The following is a 25770-nucleotide window of genomic DNA, read 5'->3' as shown; positions in this document are numbered from 1 at the left end:
GAGCAGCATACAACTAGAGGAAGAAGACCGGAAGTTTGAAAACTGACATTTACACTTCAGCTGTTGTTAATCTTCCGCCTCCGGTATCTTCCAGCAAGTACCTCGCTGATGTTGTCAAAATGATAGTAGGTGTCCTTTAGTTTTTTTAAACCTTCACTTATTTAGGGGTTACTCGCTGAGTGCAATACTTTCTTTTGCTTCTCTGCATTCCCCACCCAAAATGATCCTGCTGGTTCTAGATTCTCTAACGTTTAAACCACCATTGCTCCCACTTCTAGCAAATCCAGTGCTAAACAAAAACAGATATACAGAACAGGACAAACTAAAAATTTGACAGTCCAAAGATTAGGAAATGATCCCAAATGGAACTTTCTGACGGGAAAGCACACAGCTGACAGGCTGGGTTGTGTTAATGAGCGAGGACCAGCAGAGACTAACACAGGGCGCTGAAATGTTTTCGGGTCAAAGACGTCTTCTCATCAAGGTTTTAAGTGATAGCAAATTTAAAATATCGACTCACTCTGTGGGGTTGCCTCAGGAACTGTGGGAGCTCCATCTTACTCTGACACCCATGTATTATGTATAAGAATAATGAATAAGTCAAGCGATTAATGAATAATAACTTTGTGGTTTTTTTTCTTCCCTTTTTTTGTTTTTGGCTGTTAGTGCATCCTTTATCCCGACTGAGTAGGAAATTAAACTGCTGAGAGCAGCAGAAAGAGAGATGGAAAAAGTGAGGAAGGGACAGAGATAGAGAGAGAACAGTTGAATCCATCTCTCGGTATGATCCGTCCCTCTGGGCATCTCCCTGCTGGCTCTAGATATGTAGACCAGGCTGCAGCATTTTAAAGCCGCCATCCGTCCCATGAACATTCTGTTTGTTGTATTTGTATTCATGATGTGTGTATATGCGTGCGTGTGTTATAAAAATTACAATTTAGAATCGCAATATGAAAAGAAAACAATCTTGCATGTGTGCATCCGTGTGTGTGTGTGTGTATGTGTGTGCGCGCGCGTTATGCAAGTTCCTGTTTATCTTCAGGCACGCTTGTCACTGTGACTCACCGTTCTCCTCACCAGATGCTTCACAACCATCTTCATCATCGCAGTCGTCTCCACTGCCTATCTCTGTGTGTGCGCTCCCTCCCTCCTCTTCCTCCCCTCTTCCTCTGGCTTTGCGCGCCCAGCCGAGCTCCACTAACAGTTCCTACATAAAACACACACACACACACGCTGACATTTTGTTTTACATTTGAGGAGTTTATCAGTCACAGGAATGAATTGCAGTGAAAAATAACGACTGATCACCGACATTGCAAACCACGACAGTGAGATGAAGGAGGTCCTTTGCTTTTACAGCCCTTTTGAGAAATACAGTCATTTGCTTTTGTATAAACAGTAAAACAAATAATAACACAAATTAATAAAGATTTGGACTCCACTGGATGATGATTTTAGAAGTTTGTAATCAGAAGTGTTATATGGTTGTGCTGTTGATAATCTCTGGTCTCCATCAGCCTCCAGCAGCAAGTATGAGGCTAGAGACGAAAAAAATAAATACATTTTGGGGGGGTAAAATATTGTTTGAAGCCCTTGTAATAATATTTTTTTGCACCGATTAAAGTGCAAAATATGAAAACCATCAATTTGTGTTTGATTTATGTGACAAACTGGAGTATCGCTTCATCAGTAGCTTGTGCCAGAAGCTCCTTTATTATAATAATACCCAGCATATCCCAGGAACAACACCCGGCTGTATATTTGATTTCAATCTTTACGTTCAACAGAGCTAACTGTCTCCTGGGTCCGGCTTCATACTGATGAAGAAAACATTCACTCATTTTAAGCCAAATATTACATTTCATGAAAATAGAGGGGTTTTGGAATTAAACCTTTTAGGACAAGATATAGTTTTTGTCCACCAAAATTTCCACTTAGCTTTTTATTCATATACATCCACAGAAATATGTAACAGTTTCAAACAATGGATGTGTGCTATACAATGGGTGACATTGTGCATTTATCTATCATGCAGGCTGTATACATGGGGAGGGACATGTGGCCTACACTGTACAGAAAGTGAGGGCTGCCTGGGAAACAAGGGCAACCAAGGTGATTGTGCCACAGTATGTCTGTGGGGAGACAGGCGAGACTACATGTGATGATTCCCCATCATGTCATCAGACTGCAAATGAGGACAGCAGGAGGATAAAAATACAGTAGAGCCATGTTTCTATGGGGATATTGTTTCTAAGTCATGTGACTCTTATTACGCTTCAGTCAGGGAGGTCATGTTTTCAGCGGTTATATCTGTCAGCAAGGTTACCAAAAACTTACAGAAGGGGTGTAGAATGGGCCAAGGAAGTACCATAAACTTTGAGGCAGAGCAGTCATGGCGCCGCAATTCTTAAATTAATGCCTGGAGGACAATTTGGCTAAACCTATTTATTTTTGTTAACAGGCCCAGTTACCTCAGTAATATGAGAATTTATTTCTTTCCATTACAGTTGTTTTAGTACAGAAGTACTTGTGTTGAATGTGACAGAGCAGTTATTTAGATAAATCTGAAACACTGAATGGAATTTATCATTCAGTGCAAGGAGCGGATGGGTAAAAAAAAAAAAGCACAACTAGCCCCATTCGAAAATTTTCACTGCATAAAAAGCTATCATACTTGATCTAAACTTAATTCCCAGGAATATTCAGTAAAACCAAGACAGTTGGAGAGGAGCAACTAATAAAGCTGTCAGTGGTCATGTTGTCACCTGCTGTCATTTAGGAAAAATCATGGCTGCAGACTTGTGAGGCCGCTGCCCTTATTAATGTTGGAGCAGTCCTCACAAGGATGATTAGGCTCTTCTTGATTGGCTGAGAAAGTACACACCAATTTTAATTGCGAGGATAAGCGAGTGCCTATGCAAATAGAATCCTATTAGAGGGCAAAGCTTGCATGAAACAGAACCCGCTGCTCCAAAGGTCTAATTAACACCTAATACAAAATGGGATGGTGAACGATAAGAAGAGACAGAGAGAGAGAGAGAGAGAGAGAGAGACAGAGAGACAGACCTCCAAATCACGGCTGATGATATAATTAAAATTCCAAGGATGCTCCTTTGTCCTGTTTCATATTAAGTTCCACCCTCTCATCCTAGCTGTGTGGGTGTGTAAATGGCACACATGACAGACAGGAATAATAATTAATAAATGGTTTGAATTAATGTGTGAGCCTCAGATGAAGAAAGACAGCATTGGGGCTGCTAGCAGGAAAGACTCAGCCTGGGCCCTGGATTTCCAAAAATGACCCTGAATGACGGGAAAAGCTCTCAGGTTTGTGTGCACAAACTTGCAATCTGTCAAATTATCAAAACAGTGAAAATGTGCAGGCTATGGAGCAGAAAATATAGTGTTTTAATGCATATGATCCATGTCAACTCCGCCCTCTATGCTGGATTCATTCTGTAGCATTGTAGCATTGCGCATCATCCATCCAGCAGGCATGCATCACTCTAAGTCCAGAATGGAAGTGCTCCTAACCCTGTTTTAGCATAAACACAGGAGCTTCAATGTTCTTTCAATTACATACTAACAAGTTACATAGAATAAATGGGCCGGAGAAAGCAAATCTCGTGCATAAATAATTAAACAGTGCATGTGTGGCGTGTGTTTGTGCATGTAGCACGAGGGGAGGCTGACTCTGCATTTCCTTCATGTAAATGAAACATGATTAATGGACTCCCCACCAAAAAGAAATGGACCACAGTGAGACCCTCAACAGCCAAAAGAGAAAATAAGCCCGGCATGTCTAATCACATGATTTTTTAATGAATAATTCATTATACCATCACTTACGTTAGCAGAATTTATCAGGTTTTTTGAAAATGATAATGAAGCATTTAGTTTGCACCTTTTGAAACAACCCTCCGCAAAAATGAGGGGGAAAAAAGAGAGACAAAGACTGTGGCCAAAGAAAGTCAAAATCTGTATTTATTGTGGAGATACTTTTTCAAATATCACACCATTGCAATTTGAAACAACTTCTCTGGCCTTTAGAATAGATTTCTGAATTTACGAGGTGCAACTGAATGCACCGTGAAGTCCTAAACACATTTCCCTACAAAGCAATTTTGATTTTCAGGGTTTATGAGGTGCACCTGAATGTACCGTGAAGTCTGTTGTTTACAGTCATAGCAAAGAGCAAAGTGTTGCAGAAGCACCATCGATCTAGAGTAGATGGGGGAGAGTTTTGGAGCTAGGGGATGACAACGAGTCACGGTGCGGGTGTCCGCTTCTGTTGGGGAGTTTATTAGTGAGGGAGAGGGGGGCACATGATATGATATGATATGATTTACAGTTGTTTATGTCCGTGAACAAACACTGACTCCCCGCAGTTCGTGGCTAGAAGACATTTCTGCAGGTGTGAAGCCGGCCTGAGGATGGTGCTAAAAAATGAGAGAGAAAGTTTGTGGGGTGCATCTGCGGTTGAGTGCATCCGCCTGTTAGATTTAGATGCTTCTAGGGTTCATTGTTAGTGCAACAGAAAGGCGAGGGAGGCCCCACAAGTATCATCAGTACAAGACCCTGAATATTTCGTGTAAACTTCAAGGAGATCCAGCCCTTATTTGTCAAGACTGCTTGTCGTATGGCGAAGTGTTGGCAGTGAATTTTGACCAGATGGCTGCACTGAGGTCACCACATCATTGTGAAGCATCATCTGGGGATCATGAATATTAATGAGGAGTTCGGGGTTATCTGGACAGTAGTTGATCTCTTATTCTGCACTAGCTGAATTTGAAATAAAATTGGAACACACTATCTCACTGAAAGCAAATTAATTCAGAAATAGTGGGAATAGTTTTGGCAAACATCCTTGCCCACTTGACATGATCGTGTGTGTGTGTGTGTACCTGTGTCAGCTGCTCCAGCCTCTGTTTTGCCCCCTTCAGGACTGGATCTGTGTTGCGGACGGTCATCTCCGGGTTCTCCCGCTGGGCTTTTAGACTGCTACCAACCACACGACCTGCATAACTACGGAACAAGAGAGACATACAGTACTTTCTGTCCCACTTCCCTGGATATGTGTGCGTGTATTGCTGTCCTGTCCCACTTTTCCCACAGTCATTACACGAGCAAGTTCAGTCAGTTGTGATTTGCTTCATGTCCAACTACAAACACACCCACACACTAAAATTACTTAACTCCTGGCAAGATAACAAAGAAACAGGCTCTTATTCAAGCAGATGAGTCACTAGAGACTGTGAACTATGGTGACATGAGTTGATCCTCTGGCAGGCTTATCTTAATCTTCATCACCTTGTTCATGTCAGAGATTTTTATTTAGACCAGATTCTATTCAGTGTATTAGTGGTTTTGGATGTAAGACAGTAAAACTGTTCAATGAATTTCAGAGATGCTTGTGCTCATTAAAAACTGAAGCGAATACTTGATTTCTTGACAGCATTTCTGCTTTAACTTCTACCAGATTCAATTAATCCAATGTCAATATATTCATATTAAAGAAATATTAACAGAAGATTAAAAGTTGGAGAAAATACATTAAGAGTGAATCAAGTCAAATGTATAAAATGCCAAATCACAACAAAAATCATCTCATGCCAGCTTATATATACATTAGAGGTCTACGACCCTAGTCTTTAAATAAATTTATGAAACTTATTAACTTATTATTAAATTTATTATCAACAATTCTCCATGAGCAAGCACTTTTGTGAAAGTTGTGACAAAAAAAAAAAAACTTGCCTTTTAACAGGCGGGAATGTTGAGCAAAAATGGGGTCTTTGTTGGCGGCCATCTGCCTCGACCAAATGGGTTGATGAGAGCGAGAATAAGCGGAAGAGAAGAAGACGGATCTCACGACCGCACTTGTTTGTGATCGTGTATTCAAAGTGAAATTTCAAATGGAACAGTGGCATCATAAAATGTGACGTACTCGTGTAGCTGCAACAACACAGGGAGCTTTTTGTTGTTGTTGTTTTTTGCCTTTACTTTACTCGATTATTTCCAAGGAGATTAAAATCTCTTTATCAACAAAGATATGACCCTGAAGGCATTAACGTGTAAAAGTTCAGACACAACAAAAACTCACAACAAGGCAATAGTCAATCTTAAAGTGCACTCAAACAGACATTTACAATTATTAATCAACCAAGATCCCATTAATTTAAATTCAGAGAGAGAAACCAGTCCCTGGAGTTGAAGCTCATTCTGCAGACGGTTCCCAGCAGATGGTGCAGAAAACATAAATGCCTACTTGTCCAACTCAGGCTGGGCTTTAAGAAGAGTCGTAACAACAGTGTCCTGGGACCAGAACCTGGCAGATAAATAGATGAGAAGTCTTCCAAGAATATAAATTACTAGAAAGACCACACAGCAGTGTGTGTGTGTGTGTGTGTGTGTGTGTGTGTGTGTGTGTGTGTGTGTGTGTGTGTGCCTGCCTCCGTGACGTGTGGCTGTAGCAGTAACTGTAACCCCTGACCACCAAAATCTCCTCAGGTCATCTGCAAGTCCAAGTGGATGTTTGCACCATTCCCTCAGGGCGTTCCTGAGATCTCAGTTAAAGAGAATTGGATGAACAGACAGACGGACAGATGGATGGATGACCAGTGTGGAGGCATTAAAAATGAACCAGTGAAGAACCCCAAAGCTCCATGACACATTACGTCCACCCTATGAAGTCATGTAGAGTAGGTCACCACAATTCAGAACAGGCAAAAAAATCACTGGAACTTGTCCTCAACAGGGGAAAAAAAATCATGTTCCTTTTAGGTCAATTTTACCATTCAGTGTACAAACTGCGAACAGCAACTGAAATGGATTCTTCCGTATTAACTGGTATTTCCCAACAGAGTTTTACTGCATGAATGATGAATATTTAAATCAGTATTTTCACTGAAGCTCTAGTTTCTGTAATTGTTTGCCTACAACAAGGTCATACTGAACTTCTTATATGATAATTCAGATAATGTGGCCTCAAAGTACTAAATTAAGTCCATGCTCACTGCATCCTTTTATCATCTTGCATACTGAAGTTTCAGCGTAGCAGGCAGTAAAACATAATTTTGTCTGTGTGAGAGGTTAGAGTGGGTGGATCAAAACGATGAAGTGACAGAAATACAAAAGAGAAGAAAATAAAGACTGAGTCATATTTTGCCAAGTTTCCAAGATACAAACCAGCTTTTCTAGTTAATACAATTAGGCACCAACCGCCAGCTTTGCACCCTAAAACAGACACACATGCACACACGTATGCACATGCACGCGCACGCGCACGCACACACACACACACACACACACACACACACACACACACACACACGCACGAACGCACACACACACACACACACACACACACACACACACACCATGGCAATGAGGGAGAGGGATTGTGGGAACCGGAGAGCTGAGACGCCTCAGATGAATCTAAAATGACTTGACTAATGCCAAGAGATGGTGTAGTGGTGAGGACCCCGGCCTCTGGAACCACGTCTGTGGTGCTGGTCTGGAATCACATCCAACCAGAGACTTCACACGATACGAGAAGTCTCCCCAAAAAAACAGCATTGTTCTAACATTTACCCTTTTGGAAAAATATAAAATCTCATTTTCTCAGCAAGTTTTTACTCAAGTCATAGAGTTTATGTCCTCCGGCTCTGACTCACAAAGTTCAGCTTAGTGTTGTAACTTCATTTAGCCTGACGATGCAATCTATGATAACCTCACCTACAAAAGTGCTCCTAAGCTCTCAGTAGAAGATACATTTTTAAATCCAGTTATGAGCATGTTAACATGATCTACATCAACAAAAAGATCAATTCAAGATAAAACAAAATGGCTGCTGATCCTCACGGGAAAATTAGGAATATTGACAGAAGAAACTGGGATGAAGTGTGAGAAAGGAGTACAACAAGCAACTTTAATAAACAAATCTATAGGACTAGATAAATAAATTAGTATCACATTTTACGAAAGAAAAAGTGAAGCAAATTGCACAGAGGAAAAAGATCACCACTGGTTTTTATTTCACTGTGCTTGATGAGACGCTTAGTAGTCGCTGCAGAAGGAGGTTACCAGGAGGAAAACGAATGAATGAAATAACTCAGTCAACAGCCACCTCTGGGGTACAGAGCACAGCAGTGACAAAGTCTACCATATGGAGACGTTGAACTGGTGCACTGGTGTATAACCAGTCCCTGTAATCAAAAGCTGATACTTGTGTTCTTTTTGAAGACATTTGTCTGTCAGCACGATTTCGCAAAAAATATGCAGAGTGGGCCAAGAAAGAGCACTACCTCAATTTGAAATCACAAAAAGTGCCTCAGGGGGAAATCCCAGGATTCTCCACATTCCAGAAAAGGTTTTCGATGGCAAACCAAAATATCTAGCGAATCTGTTGCAAATACAAAATTGTCAACACCTCCCAAATATCCTGGGATATCATTTTTTTCCATGATCCTCATAAAAAGGCCAGAATGTTTTCATCTGCTTTCGTTTCAATGCAGCCAACAGTGACAGGCAACTGATTTGACCTTTGTTTCCACACGATTGGCTGCAGGATACTTGTTCATTTACAACACCACCCTGTCTACCCCACATAAAATAATCATAATTACCAGAATTCATTAAAGCAGACCGGAATTATGAGGCTTTAATAAAGCCACGTCTGTTGCTTCAGCCCAGCTGCAAACCACAGATAACATATAATCTTTCTGCACCAAAAATACAATTCATGTCAAATTTCTGACGAGCAACAAATGTGGTTATGATGCCGGCACAGAGCGAGAAAGTCCCCGCTGGGAGGCAGGAGACTGCTGTTGGAGTCCCATCAAGTACCACAGTCCACTGGGAGTCCAACCTTGACATAATCCAAATCATGATGCTTTCTAACTGTAATTTAGGGCATTGCCACTGCTGCCTTGCACCTATAGGTGTGTGAAATCAGAAATCGGATGGAGTTGAAAATTTTCTTTAAAAAAACAAACAAACAACTTATGGTTTGTTTTGTGGTATGAACGTGATCTAAACCTGATCTGACCTGAGTTACTCCACAAGCGTGATCTGTAATCAGGTGTACTTTGCATCTCTGGATGCAGCAGGGCACGCAAACTTGTGGAAAACACAAAAAGCAAATGCAAAAAAGTGGTATGAATATGCTTTATTTGGACATTCCTCCTGTATTTATTGTCTTGCTCCCACCCCAAACACCTCTGAGCATTGAAGTGAGTGGAATGGCTGTTCCAACGTGACACGTTTGGATTCAAATGGATTATTCACTGTGAGCAGACCGAGTCATGCACTGTTGAACTGATCCAGGTCAAAACAATCAAACTACAAGTATGAAAATGCCCCCCCCCCCTTTTTTTTAAAAAAAATCAGCACTTACCCACAATGTTAACATCATAAAATAACTTTTTTTTTTCAAGAGGGAATTTTGTTTCAACAAGTTGTGTTGTGTTGGTCGTAAAAATGTGATATGCTGTCTCTTCACAGATGTTGTGATTATACAGGTCTGTGGTTAACAGACCACACAAAGCTATTTTATTCTGTAATTTGTTAGGGTTGGTTTGCTAGTCTATGTGTCTGTCAACAGGATTATGCAAAAACTACAGAGATTATTTTCAGCAAAGTTGGTGGGGGGGGGGGGGGGTTTACATGAGCCAAGGAAGAGCCCATTAAATCCTGGGGCAGAACCGCATCACACAGCAAAATAAATAAATAAAAAGGAACAGAAATATGTTTTGGAGGTCTGTGCACTCTAAATGACCTTCTGCTAGCAGGACTATGCAAAATATAACAAGGAGATTTTCATGGAACACAGTGGGAGGGTGTAACATGGACCAAGGAATAACCCATTACATTTTGTAGCGGATGCAGACATTTTCATGAATGTCTCTGGAAATATTGCATGGACCTAGAAGGAGGAATTCACTCAGGAGAGCCATTATATGGACTTCTGCTCCTGGCTGCTAGCAACCTCAAGGATTTCATGAGATTAAATATAAAGGACATAGTACTTGTTCCTACTTTTATTGTGTAACGGTACGAGGCGTTTTAATTTTTAAGTAGCCTTGCTGAGTATTTCATAAAACCAGTGCACTTACACTGAACCTTGGCAAAATCAATTGTAGCAAGGTTTCAAAGAATCTGCTAGTTATAAAGAGTGAGAACGAAGCATGGTAGACGAGCCCAAGGCCATTTTCGGGGTAATCTCAATATAACTTCCCTTTATTTTGGACATTGTGAGATCTTTCTTGTTTTGTTTTCAGGAATGTCAAAGCTTTCAAGATCTGCAATTATTTGATAGGAAGTGAGACAGATACTCGCAGATTTGGATGTATGTATTCTGCAGATAAAAGAGCCTCCAGATCCAGCAAAGAGGAATCTATCAGCTGTACCTGGACAGCATTCTCTCCCGCTGAAAATACTGGAAATGGTCAATATAGTGAATGCGCTATTGACCAATTGCAGGCCATCAGGCTGCTCTGTCTGTCAACACCAGGTGATAATCCGGCGTGGCACAGACAACAGAGAACTTTGACAGTGAGTGACACCTAATAAGATCTGACAAACGACAGACATAAATCACCAGTAGCGTAACAACAATTGTGCTCTGCCGTTGCCCTCAGTTACTTCAGGGTTGCTAATGGAAACACACACACACACACACACACACACACACACACACACACACACACACACACGCAATTTTCTGTCTCATGCCTGCAGAAAAGGTTAAACTTGTGTGTAATGTGCACAAAAAGACACACACGCTCAAAAAATGAGACACACGAACACACATACACACAGAGTGAAAATTAAATTACCTGAGATAGTGATCTGATCTGAGAGAGGAATGTAATTATGAGGCACAACCTCGAATGTTAATGTAGCTGCATTCCTATGAGATACTTTATACAGCTCTGTTACACACACAGACACACACACACACACACACACACGCACGCAGTACTGACACCTGAGGGAGGGGTTACGCTGTGATCTGAATGGCTGAAAAACTGCTCCAAGTCCCAGTTTTAGCATTCTCACCCTTCAAACATATGTCACTCTGTTTTTAACACTCTGACTTTTCCCCTCCGCCTGTCAGGCAGTGATGCTGATGCCAAACAGATGTCAATGCACTTTTAAAATACACAAAACACTCCAAAACACTGGGCGTGGCACACCCCCAGAGTTCATGTCTTGCTACTTATAACAGTGATAAGATGACTCCCTCTACTGGACTTAATCAGCCATTACAGTTATAATTGGCTGCTCAACAAGTACAGTTTTATTAGTATGCATGGCTGCGTAAGACCAGTCATAAATCTTTAACAATCATAAATATTCCAGCACAGCTACACTCATTAATCAGATTCTCACACCACTATCTTGTGTGGAGGCCAGTTCCTCAAGTGCTGAAACATAATCAACACATCACACGCTTTATTTATCTGGAGCGTTTGCCAAACTTCTTGAGGACCCATTCCTGGCATGAACACGATCTCTGTTCATCCGTTTTTGTCCTATAAAGACAACACGCCCGTGTCATAAAATGACTTAGGAGGCGACTACAGCGAGCACCTTTGCCTCCATGCGAACCCACCCCCCCCAACTCTCTGCTGCTCGCCCACAGCGACATGCTCCCTGCTCCCCTTCTATTCTGCTCGGCTGCAAGATTTGGTTTTTGCAAGCAACAGTATGCAAGTGTGGAATGTGTTAATTAGGGGGCTGATTCAGAGAGGAGAGCAAATTCTGGGCTTGTGAGTGGAAATATTAGAAAGATGCATCACTCTTTAAAGCAGCTACTAAATCAAGCACGCCTACAGTGTGTGATGTCATAAGGGCTACTATATAGTACGTCCTTGCTGGATGAAGGAAATGTGCGCTTAGTCCTGGATGAGAGGCTTCAGTCTGTTTTTTGTCACCTAGACGTGTAGAATATCTGAATGGAACACTGCAACAGTCTGTTAGGTAACTTGTTAGCTTGGACACTAGATACATCGGTCATAAAACCCAAGCCAAGGCTTAACTACGTTACCTGACAGCTAATATGTTACTAATGTTGACTCCACTGCCCAGTACTGAAAAACTGCCCAAAATATATCATATTCCCCTCTTGATAGGGTTGCATCTGCAAGAGAGAACACATTTCTGCCATTTTTAAAATAGTGAAAGTAGAAATTAGCTTGCTAAACAACTATATGACCCCTGGCTAGCAGTCTTCACATGCTACTGATTTGCAAAGCACTGAGCGTACCAACCTGCCATTTATCAGGGCTGCTACTTGAAATCTGGCAGTTTAAATTCACATTGCTCCCCTTGGAATACTTCAGATGGAAATATACTGATATGTCTTGTAGCATACTGTGCAAAAAACAGAAAATTACATGTAAATGACATTAAAAACTCTATTTTTATACATTTTCAAGGGGATCTTATAATGTAACTTTTATAACCATTGAGGGGAACTGTGACATTTAGAGGAGCAGGAAGCCCCTACTGTGCGCAAGTCTCACTGTGAAGAACAAGATTCAATCAAATCTTCTGTGTAGAGAACATTTCCTACACTGGATTTCTTCAGATGATCTGCTTTACAACGCAATGACACAATTATAGAGTGGGAAAGAGTAAAGACAGCAACGTTTGAATTATGAACCCACATGATTATTGCACTATGTTGCATTCAGTCCAGTACCAGTTATATGACTTGCACTGATCCTTTCATCCATTAAATCAATTATGGGCTTATATTCCTGTTGTTGGTATTAAATCCTTTTAAGTGCTGCATGATGTAATTTTGATGGGAAATGGCTTTAAATGATGATGTTATATTTATTTTGTAATAATCACTGCAGGAGGTGGATATGGTGGATTGGCCAGGAGCAACTGAGGACAGCCTGCTGCCAGCGAGTTCTGCTCAGCGAGAACCGGAGTGTTTTTGCAGGCAAACTCAGAAGTTAGCACCACCATGAATTCCCTCGTCCAAAGGCCGGCTAGACTTTCACACTTTTTTTCTCCGAGTGTTTCAGGAACTAATCTGTTTGGCCCAACACGACCAACATGTTTTGCTAAGCATGACAATCATCAAACATGGGAGACCCCCTTTTTATGAAACCTTGAGATTACACTGAAGACAAACTTTACAAAAACATTTAAAATCCTCATGACTGTTATATGGCGAGGCTCAGCTTGGATAATTTGGAAAATTAAAGCTAAATCCGTTGTCGCGTTCTTACTCCTCAGGGTAAGGGTGCAACTATTTCAGCGTCATGCTCGCTCATAATCCCAAAATAGAAAAGCTAATAAACTGCTCTCCTCCCTCATCCTCTCTCAGACTTTCTCATCATTCTGTCTGTCTCACTGTTTCTCAGTCTTTCTCTCACTACACACTGAAAGACACAGACATTTGTAAGTGAAGTGGGTCAGAGGGCAGAGGAGATGAATGGAGCTCTGAATAGAAGGATGGAGAAATGAAAGGATGGCTGAATAAATGGATGAATGGGTGGATGGGTGGATGCACAGAAGAGAGAAGAAGATGTAAAGAGGACAGCGAGGCACAGACTGGCTGCACTCCAAGAGAGGCTAAGTGCAACCAAGCGGCAACCTCCGGGGCTGAAATGTGAAGCCAAAGTGGGAAGTGCCAAAAACTGCAGTTTCACAAGTGGCCACTTGAGGCTTTCTCCAAAACCGAGTCATCCACCACCCCCCACCCCTCCACCCCACCCCAAGTTAAAATGCCCAACTGTTTACAGCCTGGACAAAAAGGGAAAAAAAACATTGAAATAATTCTAAGGCAGTGAGGACAACAACAACAACTCAAACTAGGTGGTGGATGTGGTATGGGCCAAGGACGAATCCACTAGATGCTTGAGCAGAGCAGTCATAGTGCCACCTAGTGATTACAGGAAGCAAGCCTGCAGGTAACGAGGGTCATTTCATTGACTTCAAAATTACACTGTGTAGTCTTAGTGTGTAAAAACACCATAATATATGTAAGTGTGTGTTCTGCAGCATCACCTAGTGGATACAACAGGTAATATTTGCACCACAGGCCATGCGTTACTCTAGTTCTTCCTCTACATCCAAATATCACCAGAATGACCTGCCTCTCACGCTCCAGAACGGCCAGACACTGCAATATGCAACACTGTTTTCAGCTTCAATCATAATTCTTATTGAATTAAAGTTTATTCTTTAATAATCAAAAAACCCTTATATTCCTTTTCCCTTTCTTTTTTTTTAAATTTCTTACTATTTTCATAGCACTATCCTTCTTGTCTTGCGGGTCAAAAGTAGCCTCCATTCACTCCTCGTGTTATTTTCCTGGACGGCTGAGTATTTCTTTGCTGAGAGGCTCTTCATGGCCTCTCTCCCAGCCAGAAGCGAAGAGGCTGTTGTTGTCCTGAGCACGATGCATGACTTCCAGCGCGCCAAGCCTCTCTTCAGTCATCATTTGTGAGGCATGTAAGCACTGAGATGCAATATGTGCTGTACCCATGCATCTGTGTCTGTGTCGGTCGGTCAAGTTGAAAACGGTTTGTTTATACATCCTAATGTCACAAATCATGAATGTACCCCAAGAGGCTACACCATCTCATTAGCATACTGTCCATATTCGGTGCTGAGTGTGGGGTACATGTTGATATGTGTGTATGTATGCATGGATGCATTGGAATTGCATACGTGTTTCTATTTTTTCTTATGTGTGTTTGTGTGTGTGTGTGTGTGTGTGTGTGTGTGTGTGTGTGTGTGTGTGTGAGTGTGTGTGTGTGTGTGTGTTTGCCCATTTGTCCTGTTACCAGTTAAAGCTGCCAGTGTAATCCCCATGAGAAAGACTCTGAAGGCAAACTCTCTAACCTCCACAACCCTGTCACCCCCACAACCCTGGCAGCTATTGGGCACTGCACACATACATTCTTACAACATTATTTTGTATTGTTTAAATCCTAAATATCCCACTGACTGAATCAAACATGCTTTTATGATTAGAACAAACTAAAATCATGTTTTCTCCCTGTGTTTTTCTACTCTATCATGCCGGCTGGTGAAAAGCAACAGTTTTGACTATAAAATGCTAACATTTGCCCTCTACATGACAGTCAGAGTCAGAGTGACTGCGGGAGTAAACACCTATTTTTATCAATTAAAGCTCATTAAGTTGCAGTGGCAGCAGAGAGAGCAATGCTGATGACCAGCCATCCAATCAATGAACAATCCACCGCCTCAGATTTACTGCCTCAGAAATACTGCACAGGCCGCAGAGTTCAGAGCCAGAATTCCTTACACATGTACACACACACACACTTCCTGCCAACTTTCACACCCCCTCTGCTGGTGCTGCAGGTTTTCAAAGGTTTTTGCTGCATGAAAGTGTGTACAACAGAACATCCATATACTGTACCTCTCCACGACATCTTGGCCACTCCAGCATGTGTGCTGCTCAACCTCCATCTCACTTTCACAAAGCATCTCTGGTAACTCGGAGAAAAACCACTGGTACCGCTGGATGGAGCCTTCAAACTCCCTGAAACAGAGATGAGGTGAAACATTTGGGTTCCATTAATGAATCCTCCCTTCAACTGTGAGCTTTCTTTTTAATAGTGGCTTTATTCCTGATAAATCAGATGTGATAACTCATGAAAAATTTACCTTGATAGCTTTTTCAGACTGCGACTCTTGTCACCTTTGGAACTTTTAAGAGGGAAAGACCTGCATGGAAAAACACGTGGAAAATTCACCGACACAGACACGTTAACTGAAAACGATGACACTGATGTGCTTGTGATGAAATGAAATTTAAAACTAACATTTATACATGTGACTCACCTCCTGGGTTGCAGTTGCAGACGTGGGTGAGCACCAGGGCCCACTGAGGGAGATGAAATCATGGATGACCTCAGCGAGGTTACTGACGTCACCAGGGTCACAGAGGTTGTGACATCTGAGGTGGTTGGTTGACTTGTCATCACGGGACCAGCTGCCAGGGGTCCACACACCTTCTCTACCTGAGAACATGAGCGTTTGACAGATGATGACTGAAGAGGCTTTTGAAAGGCCTGCTTTTGGCTTGCAACCATTTTTACGCTGACACACACACACACACACACACATTTTTTTGCACATTTATTTCTGATACATCCATCCGCTGTTGCTGGGGGGCTGGAGCCTATTGAGAGGCGGGTTTCACCCTGGACAGGTCGCCAGTCCATCACAGGGCTAACACATATAGACAGACAACCATTCACACTCACAGCCACACCTACGGTCAGCCGGAGTACCGGACAGAATCCATGCAGGCACAGGGAGAACATGCAGACTCAACACAGAAAGATAACGTGCACGAGCCAGGACTCGAACCCGGAACCTCCTTGCTATGAGGCGACAGTGCTGACCACTGCACCACTGTGCCGCCTGTCTGATACATTTTAATCAATTTCATTGAGTCAGTGTCAGATTGCTGGAAGAACATGTCCTCTGTAAATCACCTGGACTGAATTCAGGATCTGTGATGCAGGAATAATATTTTTGATAAAATGGTTACTTTTACAGATACATTTGAACAGCATATTTTGTTAATTTAGCCGTGGTTTGAGACAACGTAATTTATTGACTGAAGAGTTTTCAGCTCTTGGAAATGGTGATTTTTTTTTATGGTTTGGAGAAACCATCTTAGATGATACTACGGCATATTTGTATTCTCTATCCATGCAGCCTTCCTGGCAGACGTGTGCTCTGGAGTTTTATTAGGTTTGATCCATTGTTGGGATGACATGTCCTGTGTAGCTGGGTGGCTCTTCGGTGTAAGTTTGTTGGTTGTTTTGATCACTGAGCTGTTTGTCAAAGGCAGCCAGACGTTTTCCTTCAAGATATCCTCTCAGATCTCAGTACAATGAATTAGCGTTCCAATCAAATTCCTTTCAAATTTAGCACAACCCAAAAACACATTTCTGAGGCCAGTCATTTATCTCTCCTGAGTGGTCTTATTTGTTGGAAGCTGTTGTCTTCTAATGCAAGTGGCAATTAAAATGCAGCACACTGCATGCATGAGCAGCTGATGTTAGCTTTTGGTGGCATGTCTAATGAATGAAAAGCTTGATCAAACATTTAATGAAGTGGTATGTTCTTATTAGCCACAATTATGCTTGTGTGTGTTTGTTTACTTCTCAGGAATCTACTCTACTAAGTCCACAGTGTTCTCTCAAATGTTGGACCGCTACTCTATTTCTTCCTCCAACAGTGTGTGCATGCTGTTTGTGTGTCGTCTGTTTGTCCAGAGATTAGCCACAGAAACTTTCTCATCACTCAGAATCAAGCTGCATTCTGGGTATTGGTTGTCCCGCCAACCGGAGTCTTTGTCTGGCGCTGGATCTGTATTCACACTCACACGCGCACACACACACACACACACACACATATACACACACACATACACATACACACACACACACACACACACAGACTGAGGGAAACCCCCGATTCTCTGAAGAGTGAGTCTGTTTTTAGCCCATCTAGGTACAAGGCTTTTGTGCAGAGACTCAACTGCCAGGCTGAAAGAAACCCACGGCCTTCCTCAGTCTGTGTCCAAAATTCAAATGACTTTATTATTGGGGTATATGACTGAGAGTGATTCAGCATTTCATTGCTTCTCCCCACAATGACATAGTTATCCAACTGACCAGTTTTAGAGTTTTCATCTTGTTTTTAGGATCAAACTCTACAAATTCCAGGACATACTGCATCTGAGAGGGGATAGCAAACATGTAGGTTTTGTGTTTTTCCTTCACCCATCTTTCCTCCTGTATTCATCTCTCCTTACTGTGGCTGTTATGCGGGGTCCGTGCAGCTGAGCGTGCAGTATGGCATCGTTCACATGGTTTCGGACCGCTAACAGAGCCAGCTCCATGCTGTTGTGGTTGCTGCTGGTGGCTAAGGTAGCAGCTAACCGTTGCAGCAATACCACAACGCTCCTCCATGGGGTGGCAAGCTCTGATACACTCACCTAAACAATGGACAATAAAGATGAGAAATGGGAATAGTGGAGTTGGATTTAAGTGTAGGAGGAAAAGGAAATGATACAGAAGCAAGGAACTAAAAAGAAAAAAAGTCATTTTAAGCTCACACACTAACACACACATCTCTTGTTTAGTGAGGAATTGTTCACGAAGGGATAGTGTAAAACGTAGGTTAACCAATGTAGCAGTAGCAAAGAGAAGATAAACTGTTCTCACAAAACCCACAGACACGACTCGTTTGACGACAGGAATTTGATCTGTGTGGTCTGATATGATTTGGAAAGTTTCCTGCTCAGTCAGCGTAAGTAATTTAACTCCATTCTCAAATGGTTTAACTGGTCCTTCAAATGTCAAGTTTCTACACAATCACAGCTGCCAGACATCTTACAATGATTAGTATGCAGGATCCAATACTTAAATCAGTGTAAGTTCAATGTTTAAAATGTATGTATGTATGTACATGTATCAGTCTTACCAAACACCCTCTCATAATGTTGACACAAAGTCCAGTACAGGGCCGGATCAGTGTCAGCCCCCTGCAGTGGGAGCAGTACTGCATCCTCACTAAGGCCCGCCCACATTCTCTGGATAACGACGCCTTCTCTGTGGCGTTCACAACCTCCCCAGCCAATCTCAGCAATCGACTCAATGCTCGGCCCGCCCCGAGTGCCCTGGACAGGTTGACGACCAGGAGGCGAGGATGGGGTCCAAACGGACTGACATCTTGCCGTGTCATCCGCAGGCAGTCATCATGATTGGCGGAGGGGGAGGAGAAGGCCTGAGGTGACAGATGACCAATCCCAGGGTTGAGGAGGCGACGGTAGACCAATGGGAAGAGATCGTTGTAGAAACGACGTACAGTGCTGTCCAGTGAGGAGGTGGGGTCTCCTGACAGGTGACGTTTGATGTCACTGAACAACTGAAGAACAAGGGAACGACAGTCCGATGCTAGACTGGAGTAAACGCTGTCGAACAGTGTGCTGGTCAGATTAGATGTCAAGGCCACAAGCGACTCAAAGGTGTCTGGAACAAAAGACAAAACAGAGAGGTAAGGACACAAAAATAAAGGTTTTACATTTATTGCACCATGTATACAAAGGTTAACCATCCATTATAATTAGATTATAATGAAGTGAGGAAGTAATGAGTCCTAAAATCCAGACATAAATCAGCATTGTTGAACTTCCCTTTATCTGGAAAGTAAATCTTTTTTGTTAATGGGTCTCTGAATAAGGTCCAACTCAACAAGCTGAAGACATTTTTACATATTTCTACAGCAAAAAAAAAAAAAAAAAAAAAAGTCTGCTCCTGGATTCTGAAATCTTTATTTGGTTCAAAAAGTCACTTGCTAGCAAGAGGTTAAAAGGGACTAAAGACATTGTAAAGGAGATGAAATTTAATCACCATATATGAGGAAGAGGTGCGAAGCTTTGTTGACGTCGTCATGTGCCTTTGGTGTAGTTCTTTTAGAGCCTAGCTTTAGCTTAACCCCTAGCTTTGTTATTCTAATGATTGCATTAGTTTCAAAAGGAAGAATTAAGATCACATTATATTACACATATCTACAGTAAATATTATCTGTTTTTTAATAATGTCTCTTGTGGAGTAAATGTTTGGACTGATATACACGGAGAACATTTGCACGCTCAGCGACAAACACATTTAGGTGTCACAAATGCTGAGTAAGTCAGCATTGGAGGGTTTTATCATCACCCATCCATTCATCCATTTTCTATATCACTTATCCATTAAGGGTCGCAGGGGGGCTGGAGCCTATCCCAGCTAACATTGGGTGAGAGGTGGGGTTCACCCTGGACAGGTTGCCAGTCCATCGCAGGGCCATCAGGAGCAATCAGGGGCTCGGTATCTTGCTCAAGGATACTTGGACGTGGTCACCAGGGGAAGTGAGGATCGGACCAGCCACCCTTCGGTTGCTAGATGGCCCCTCTACCTCAGAACCATGCTGTTCCTCTTTCTCACCTCCCCTCTCTGCTAATTGTTTTGGGATGACGCTCAATACTGCAGACCCTTGACCAGGACTCACGATGGAGTGGAGGTGGATAGAAAGAGGCAGTTTGACAAAGAGTCCCACTGCCAGCTGGGTCACTTTCTGATGACCTACTTTTAGTATATTGTTGTTGAATGTGTGACAAGGAGTGACACGAATAATGAAGCAAAGCAGAAAATTACGGCAGAATTAGCTTATGAAATACTTATTTATCAGCTTTTATTAATCAGCTTTTACTTATCAAATCATATAATTTCTTTGCTGCCTGCTTGTAATTATTTGGAGGAACTGGTACTGGAACTGGTCTGAGATGGATTGATTGGGAACCACTTTAGCTAAAGTACAGTATAAAACGTAATAATTAATCATGTGCTTGCATCTCTTTTAAGTCTACTATGATTTTCCATCCAGATATTTCTTGTTTAATTATTTTTAATGAAATAATAACTGACACACTTACTATAAATCATTTCCACTTGTAAAATGTAGCTTCCATATTTGTCTTCGTCTCTGTCCAACTAACCTTGGACTGACTTTATCCACCTGCCAAAACAGCTCACAACTTAATTCATCCTGAAGCTCATTTTCACTACCCTGTTATCTATAGACAGGTGATAATGAGGGGCCCCAGCTCATGATCCGCTGTGTTTCCTATGTCTGAAGGGATCTAATAAAGTGTACTCTTCCCTTCCCGTCACAGAGACTGTAGTGCCAGCAGTGTGTGTATGTGTGTGTGAGTGTGTATTTGTGAGTGTGTGTGTGTCTATGTTTGAAATTTGCCAGCTATAAAGGGTGATGTCAATCTGATGGCATCCTGACACACACATTGAGACAACTGGGTGTATGGGAGAAAGAAACCTATTTATTTGTGACTTGCACCGAGTCACTCAGTCAGTCAACATGTTCCTGTCTGTCCTATTAGCTTGGAACTCCCAGCTGCAGCCACGTGGCTCTCCAAGTAGCAGCCATTTATCCTGCAATCATGAAACAATTCGGCAAATCCACAAAAGCATTTGTCTTGTTTGAGATCGACAGTGGAGTTTGAACAATAGAAGCATTCAAATATTTCCCAAATCTAACCTGAAGATGAGGAAATGAATGGCAGCTGGGTGGGAATGTCTGACTTTTATGTGTTTGCATGCCCACGTCCTGGCAATCAAACAAACAGCATCAGGTGACACGATAAAAACTACTCTGGGGTCATGTGATTATCTCTTTACTCACTGTGATTGGGTGACAGCTGCATCGTCGGGGAGAGGGCATGGGGGTCTTACTGCGCCAGGGGGAACGCACGCAAGCATGCAGACACACACACACACACACACACAAATGCGCACACACACACACACACACACACACACACACACACACACACACACACACACGCACACACGCACCAAAGTAATGGGCAGGGTGTAAATAGACCCTGACTACAAGTGCTCCGGGCCAGTCTCGGTCTCTCTGGTGGGCTATAATCTGTGTTTAGGGGAGGGGATCATTTGAGATACGGCTCAGCTGTTGAGGAACACCGGGGTCATTCCAAATTAATTTTATCCATTAGATTCCAAATTCTGTTGTTTAAAGTTCTATCAATTGATTATTTATGTTTCACAAATTAGATAACATGATATATTAGCAACTCAATTGAGATGCTAATATATCATGTTATCATGTTAACTAGTTATGGCTAACTGTAAACTATCATCATTATGCTGCATTGCAAATGCAGCAGAGTAATGTGAACGTGATGAGTCAAATATTCACTTAGCATTTTCATGTATTAGCTGATTCAATAGATACATCTTTATCCAGTATAATCAGCCTCACCCTCCCTTCGTGAGCAGTTGTGATTGATTTCATTTGTTCTTCATCCCATTTTTATGAAGTGGGGTCCATAAACTCCTTGATACCTCAGTATAACACAGAGCAGCACATATTACAGCCACAAAAATGATTCGTTAAAACAAATCAACAGCTCTATCAAGCATTATAATTCACAAATCCATTTTTTTGTGCAAATATGTGTACACATACAAAGGGATAGACTTGAGCATTCCCACTTCTCTTTAAGTATTTACACATTACGACATATAGTACAGTATTATGTACTGCATATATATATATATATATATACACACATACATCATCTTCATTGTTTTACACAGATCCTCACCACAATCCCATCATCTCTGTTTGAATGAGCTTTCCAATAGACATAAAAATAACAATGTAAAATATGAACTGTCCCAAAATCGCAAATCATACCGTAATTCTGCAGGGATGTTGCAGCATGTTTTTGGACTCATACCCGTGACACTCAAAATAATCCCAATAAAAGGTGTTTTAGAAATTGTTTACAAAAAAAACAAAAAACTGTTGTGCCATGCTGGGAAGGTGATGCAGAGTCAATTCATTAGGGCGTGATGGTAGTAACAAAATGGTTCCTGTTGTGACTGGAAATTATGGTGATGAGGTGAATGAAACAAAAAAATCTGCAGGCAAACAAGATGAGGCTAAAAACACCTTTTTCCTCTCATCATATGTTGTGTTTTGTTTTTTTTTCCTTCAGAGGTTCTGCAGCTACAAAAAAAAAGTGAAGTAAATGCAGCACCTTCTAAACTTGTCTCATTTGACTGTGGTTTTGGCCTCGTTCAGCCCTTGGTTGTGTATGGATGGCATTCATTAATTTTACTCATGGATGGTTTAATCATCCAGGATGAATAAATAGCAGCTGAGACTGAGTTTGAGGGCATTCAGATGTAGCAGAGAGAGAGAGAGAGAGAGAGAGAGAGAGAGAGCACATGTTTACCATGTCTGTCTGTTGGGTTTCATCAACTGTAGCCCTCTAACAATCCAAGCAGTGCACCACACACACACACACACACAGACACACACAGACACACACACAAACACACACACACGCTCACAGACTGGTGAATAGTGCTGAGAGACAAGTGGACAAGCAGAGTATTCTTCCTCCTATTCAAAGCCGGCCGTTAGAGACCGGCTGTTACCCATGGCAACAACACTTTGCTGCGGATACGTACTGAATGTAAACATTCTTCGTCCTTCGCTCTCTCATTGGTCAAGAACAAAACCTGATTATCGCAGCCACAGAGACAGACAGACAGGGAAAGGGAGCACAAAGTTGTAACAAAGTTTTCCGCTGCTGCCTCTGAGAGTTCGCTCTCTCAAAGACTCATCGAGCATCAGTTGTTTGTTTGGCTAGCCACTGTGGCGCCTGACAAAATATACTGGCCTCACACCACTAGCCTGACATCAATTCCACGATGAGCACACAAAGTAAAGATTGACGGAGGGGTGACAAGCACTTGAGAGACCTGTTAAAACACCAGAATCACCACTGACGGTGAACTCACGTTCATTACAATTCTTGAAAGGCTCAAAGACTCCAGAAGTGTTGGTCAATCATAATAAATCCATGAGAAACAAGACTAGCAGGCCGATGGAGGAAAATGGAGGGCTCGCTGTTTTGACTGTGTGTTATATGTACAAGGCAGCTTTGCATGCCCCGTTTTCACCGTAGATCACTTTTCATGGGCCAGTAAATATCATTGTTAGAATATTATTACCACAGCTGCGTAATCAATCTCATCACGATCCCAACCTCAGCTCACTGCAAACACACAGCTAAAAAAAATTAGAATCATTTCTTTGAAAATTACTGCACAAATTCTGCGTCAGTTACTTTTGTAAAATATATTTTCTGCGTTATCGGTATTTATTGAATTTCGTAAAACATTGTTATTTTGAAAACAGTGAAGTACAAATCTTCATGAATGTATTTCTTTATGCTGGTTGAAGTTTGTATGTTTCAGTTGAGAAACATATATTAAAATTCTCAGTAATTTGCATGCATTTTTCTTAATAAGCATACAAGAACTCTCATGCTACCATTTGTCTATCATATGACACATCACAAGATCGTTCACATAAATCTCAAAACGCCTTTTTTTAAACTGAATCATCCAGCACTAATTATGACCTCCGCTGTGGAAGTCATGTGATCACCGTGTTGGTTTGTCTGATTGCAGGATAACTCAGAAGGGTTTAAATGGATCTGGATTCAAATTGGTGTGTCCAGAGAAGCTCGGTTGACGAACGATGGAGGTGATTTTGAACTTCCCGTTCTGTTAACATGGTCGTAAAGAAACAACATTTTCTTCCAAAGAAGAATTTCGAAAGAAATATAAAGGAATGACAACAAACTTGAGCTTGAAAATTTCATTTCACAGGATTTGAGATGGTTTTGCTTGAAAACAACCAATCAACTATCATAAGTGCTGGTTTCTTCCTACCTCTGACATCATTCTCCCTCACCTTGGTAGGCCTTAGTGTGTCCAGTGATCAGGTACTTGAGTTCAAAACTGTAGGACCGCATCTTCTGCTGCGTCTCACTGCGAACAGCCGCCATGTAGCTGTCCTCCATCTTACTGGTGCAGCAACTGGGCCCAGCATGGACACACACTTGGAGGGATTCATCTAAGTGGGGGAGGAAACAGATTGAGACCTGGGAATAGCATCCTCTCTCTCCAGTCACAACGAATACGCAGCTTTTATTTTGTGGAGTCTGTTTTGGTATTTTTTTTCTATCTATTTCAGCTCCAGTCTGATCCTAAATACATAAATATTCACCTGATACCTGAAGATCAACACACGTTATTGACATGTCTGATATGGTGTCACATGATAATTGACTCAGACTGCATCAACATATCACTGTATCACGGCTTAGGAGAATTATTAATGACATTGTTAACATTAATGATAATTTAGGTACAGCTTTAACAGAAGTATGTTTTAATAAAAGACTCCCGTAAATGTTGACAGAGAATTCCGCTACTATCTGATAAATGTTTGACTTATGACACGTTGATTGACTGACCAGAATCCAAAAACATTACACGAGCACGAGCCTGCATGACTTCACCAAAGTAATTCTAAAATAAGCCTGTCGAGATCTGACGCGATGACATGCACCGTGGGCGACTCTTCACCACTCACACCAAAGCGTGTGTGTGTGTGTGTGTGTGTGTGTGTGTGTGTGTGCGCGTGTGTGTGCGTGTGCGTGTTGTAAACCAAGCTGTCAAGCAGCTGACTGAGATCAAGGGAGAGAGAGAGATGAGAGGAATGGATCGTTCACCTATGTCTGACCGGACACACACACACACACACACACACACACACACACACACACACAGCCATATTTTCATCACTTCAAAAGGACATTACATTGATTTACTGTCATTTCCTGTTGACTTATCTAACCCAGTATTTGACGAACCTGTTGAACGAATCCTTTCAAAACTCTTCAAGCTTAAAAAGTAACAAACTTTACTGGCTCCAGCCTTCTGGCCCCCCCCCTAATTTCAACTGTGTAAATATGTAAATAAATTTATGTCCTCAAACTTTTCACAATAAATGTAAGTATTATAATGACACACAAATACATTTTAGAAAACAATCTCTGCAAGGAATTGCTAACATCATGCACAGCCAACCCTTACATCAATAACATCACAATCAAAGTCTTAAACCCAAACTAAGTTCAACCTTAACTCAAATGCAACTCAGACCTTAAAACCAAGCGTTTACTCTTAAACTGCCCATGGAATGTGCCTTGGAAGGTGATAACCGACAACAATGTCTGCATGTTCATAAATTTCCTAACTTTGCAAAGTCCACCCCTCTGCTCCAGGGCGCGTCCACATTTGT

At 41.8% G+C, this 25770-nt stretch overlaps 1 protein-coding gene across 2 annotated transcripts in view; it reads right to left on the bottom strand.

Moving 5' to 3' along the window:
* The window catches only part of LOC147249520 (glypican-5-like), a 47166-nt gene that overhangs the window by 17287 nt on the left and 4109 nt on the right, over nt 1-25770 (bottom strand). For both annotated transcript variants that reach the window (XM_086224302.1, XM_086224303.1), the window contains 8 exons: nt 24376-24537; nt 18502-19049; nt 17831-18013; nt 15841-16019; nt 15664-15723; nt 15416-15538; nt 4905-5025; nt 1066-1207 (listed from right to left, as the gene is read on the bottom strand). In XM_086224302.1, coding sequence (XP_086080428.1) covers nt 1066-1207; nt 4905-5025; nt 15416-15538; nt 15664-15723; nt 15841-16019; nt 17831-18013; nt 18502-19049; nt 24376-24537 — 1518 coding nt within the window. The remainder of the gene's footprint in view (nt 1-1065; nt 1208-4904; nt 5026-15415; nt 15539-15663; nt 15724-15840; nt 16020-17830; nt 18014-18501; nt 19050-24375; nt 24538-25770) is intronic.

Source organism: Aulostomus chinensis, chromosome 14 (assembly GCF_037954235.1).
Source record: "Aulostomus chinensis isolate RoL2024-O1b breed Wild chromosome 14, RoL_Achi_v1.0, whole genome shotgun sequence".
NCBI classification, from domain to species: domain Eukaryota; kingdom Metazoa; phylum Chordata; class Actinopteri; order Syngnathiformes; family Aulostomidae; genus Aulostomus; species Aulostomus chinensis.
The sequence above is the reverse complement of the archived record's forward strand: the minus strand, read 5'-3'. Positions and strand labels throughout refer to the sequence as shown.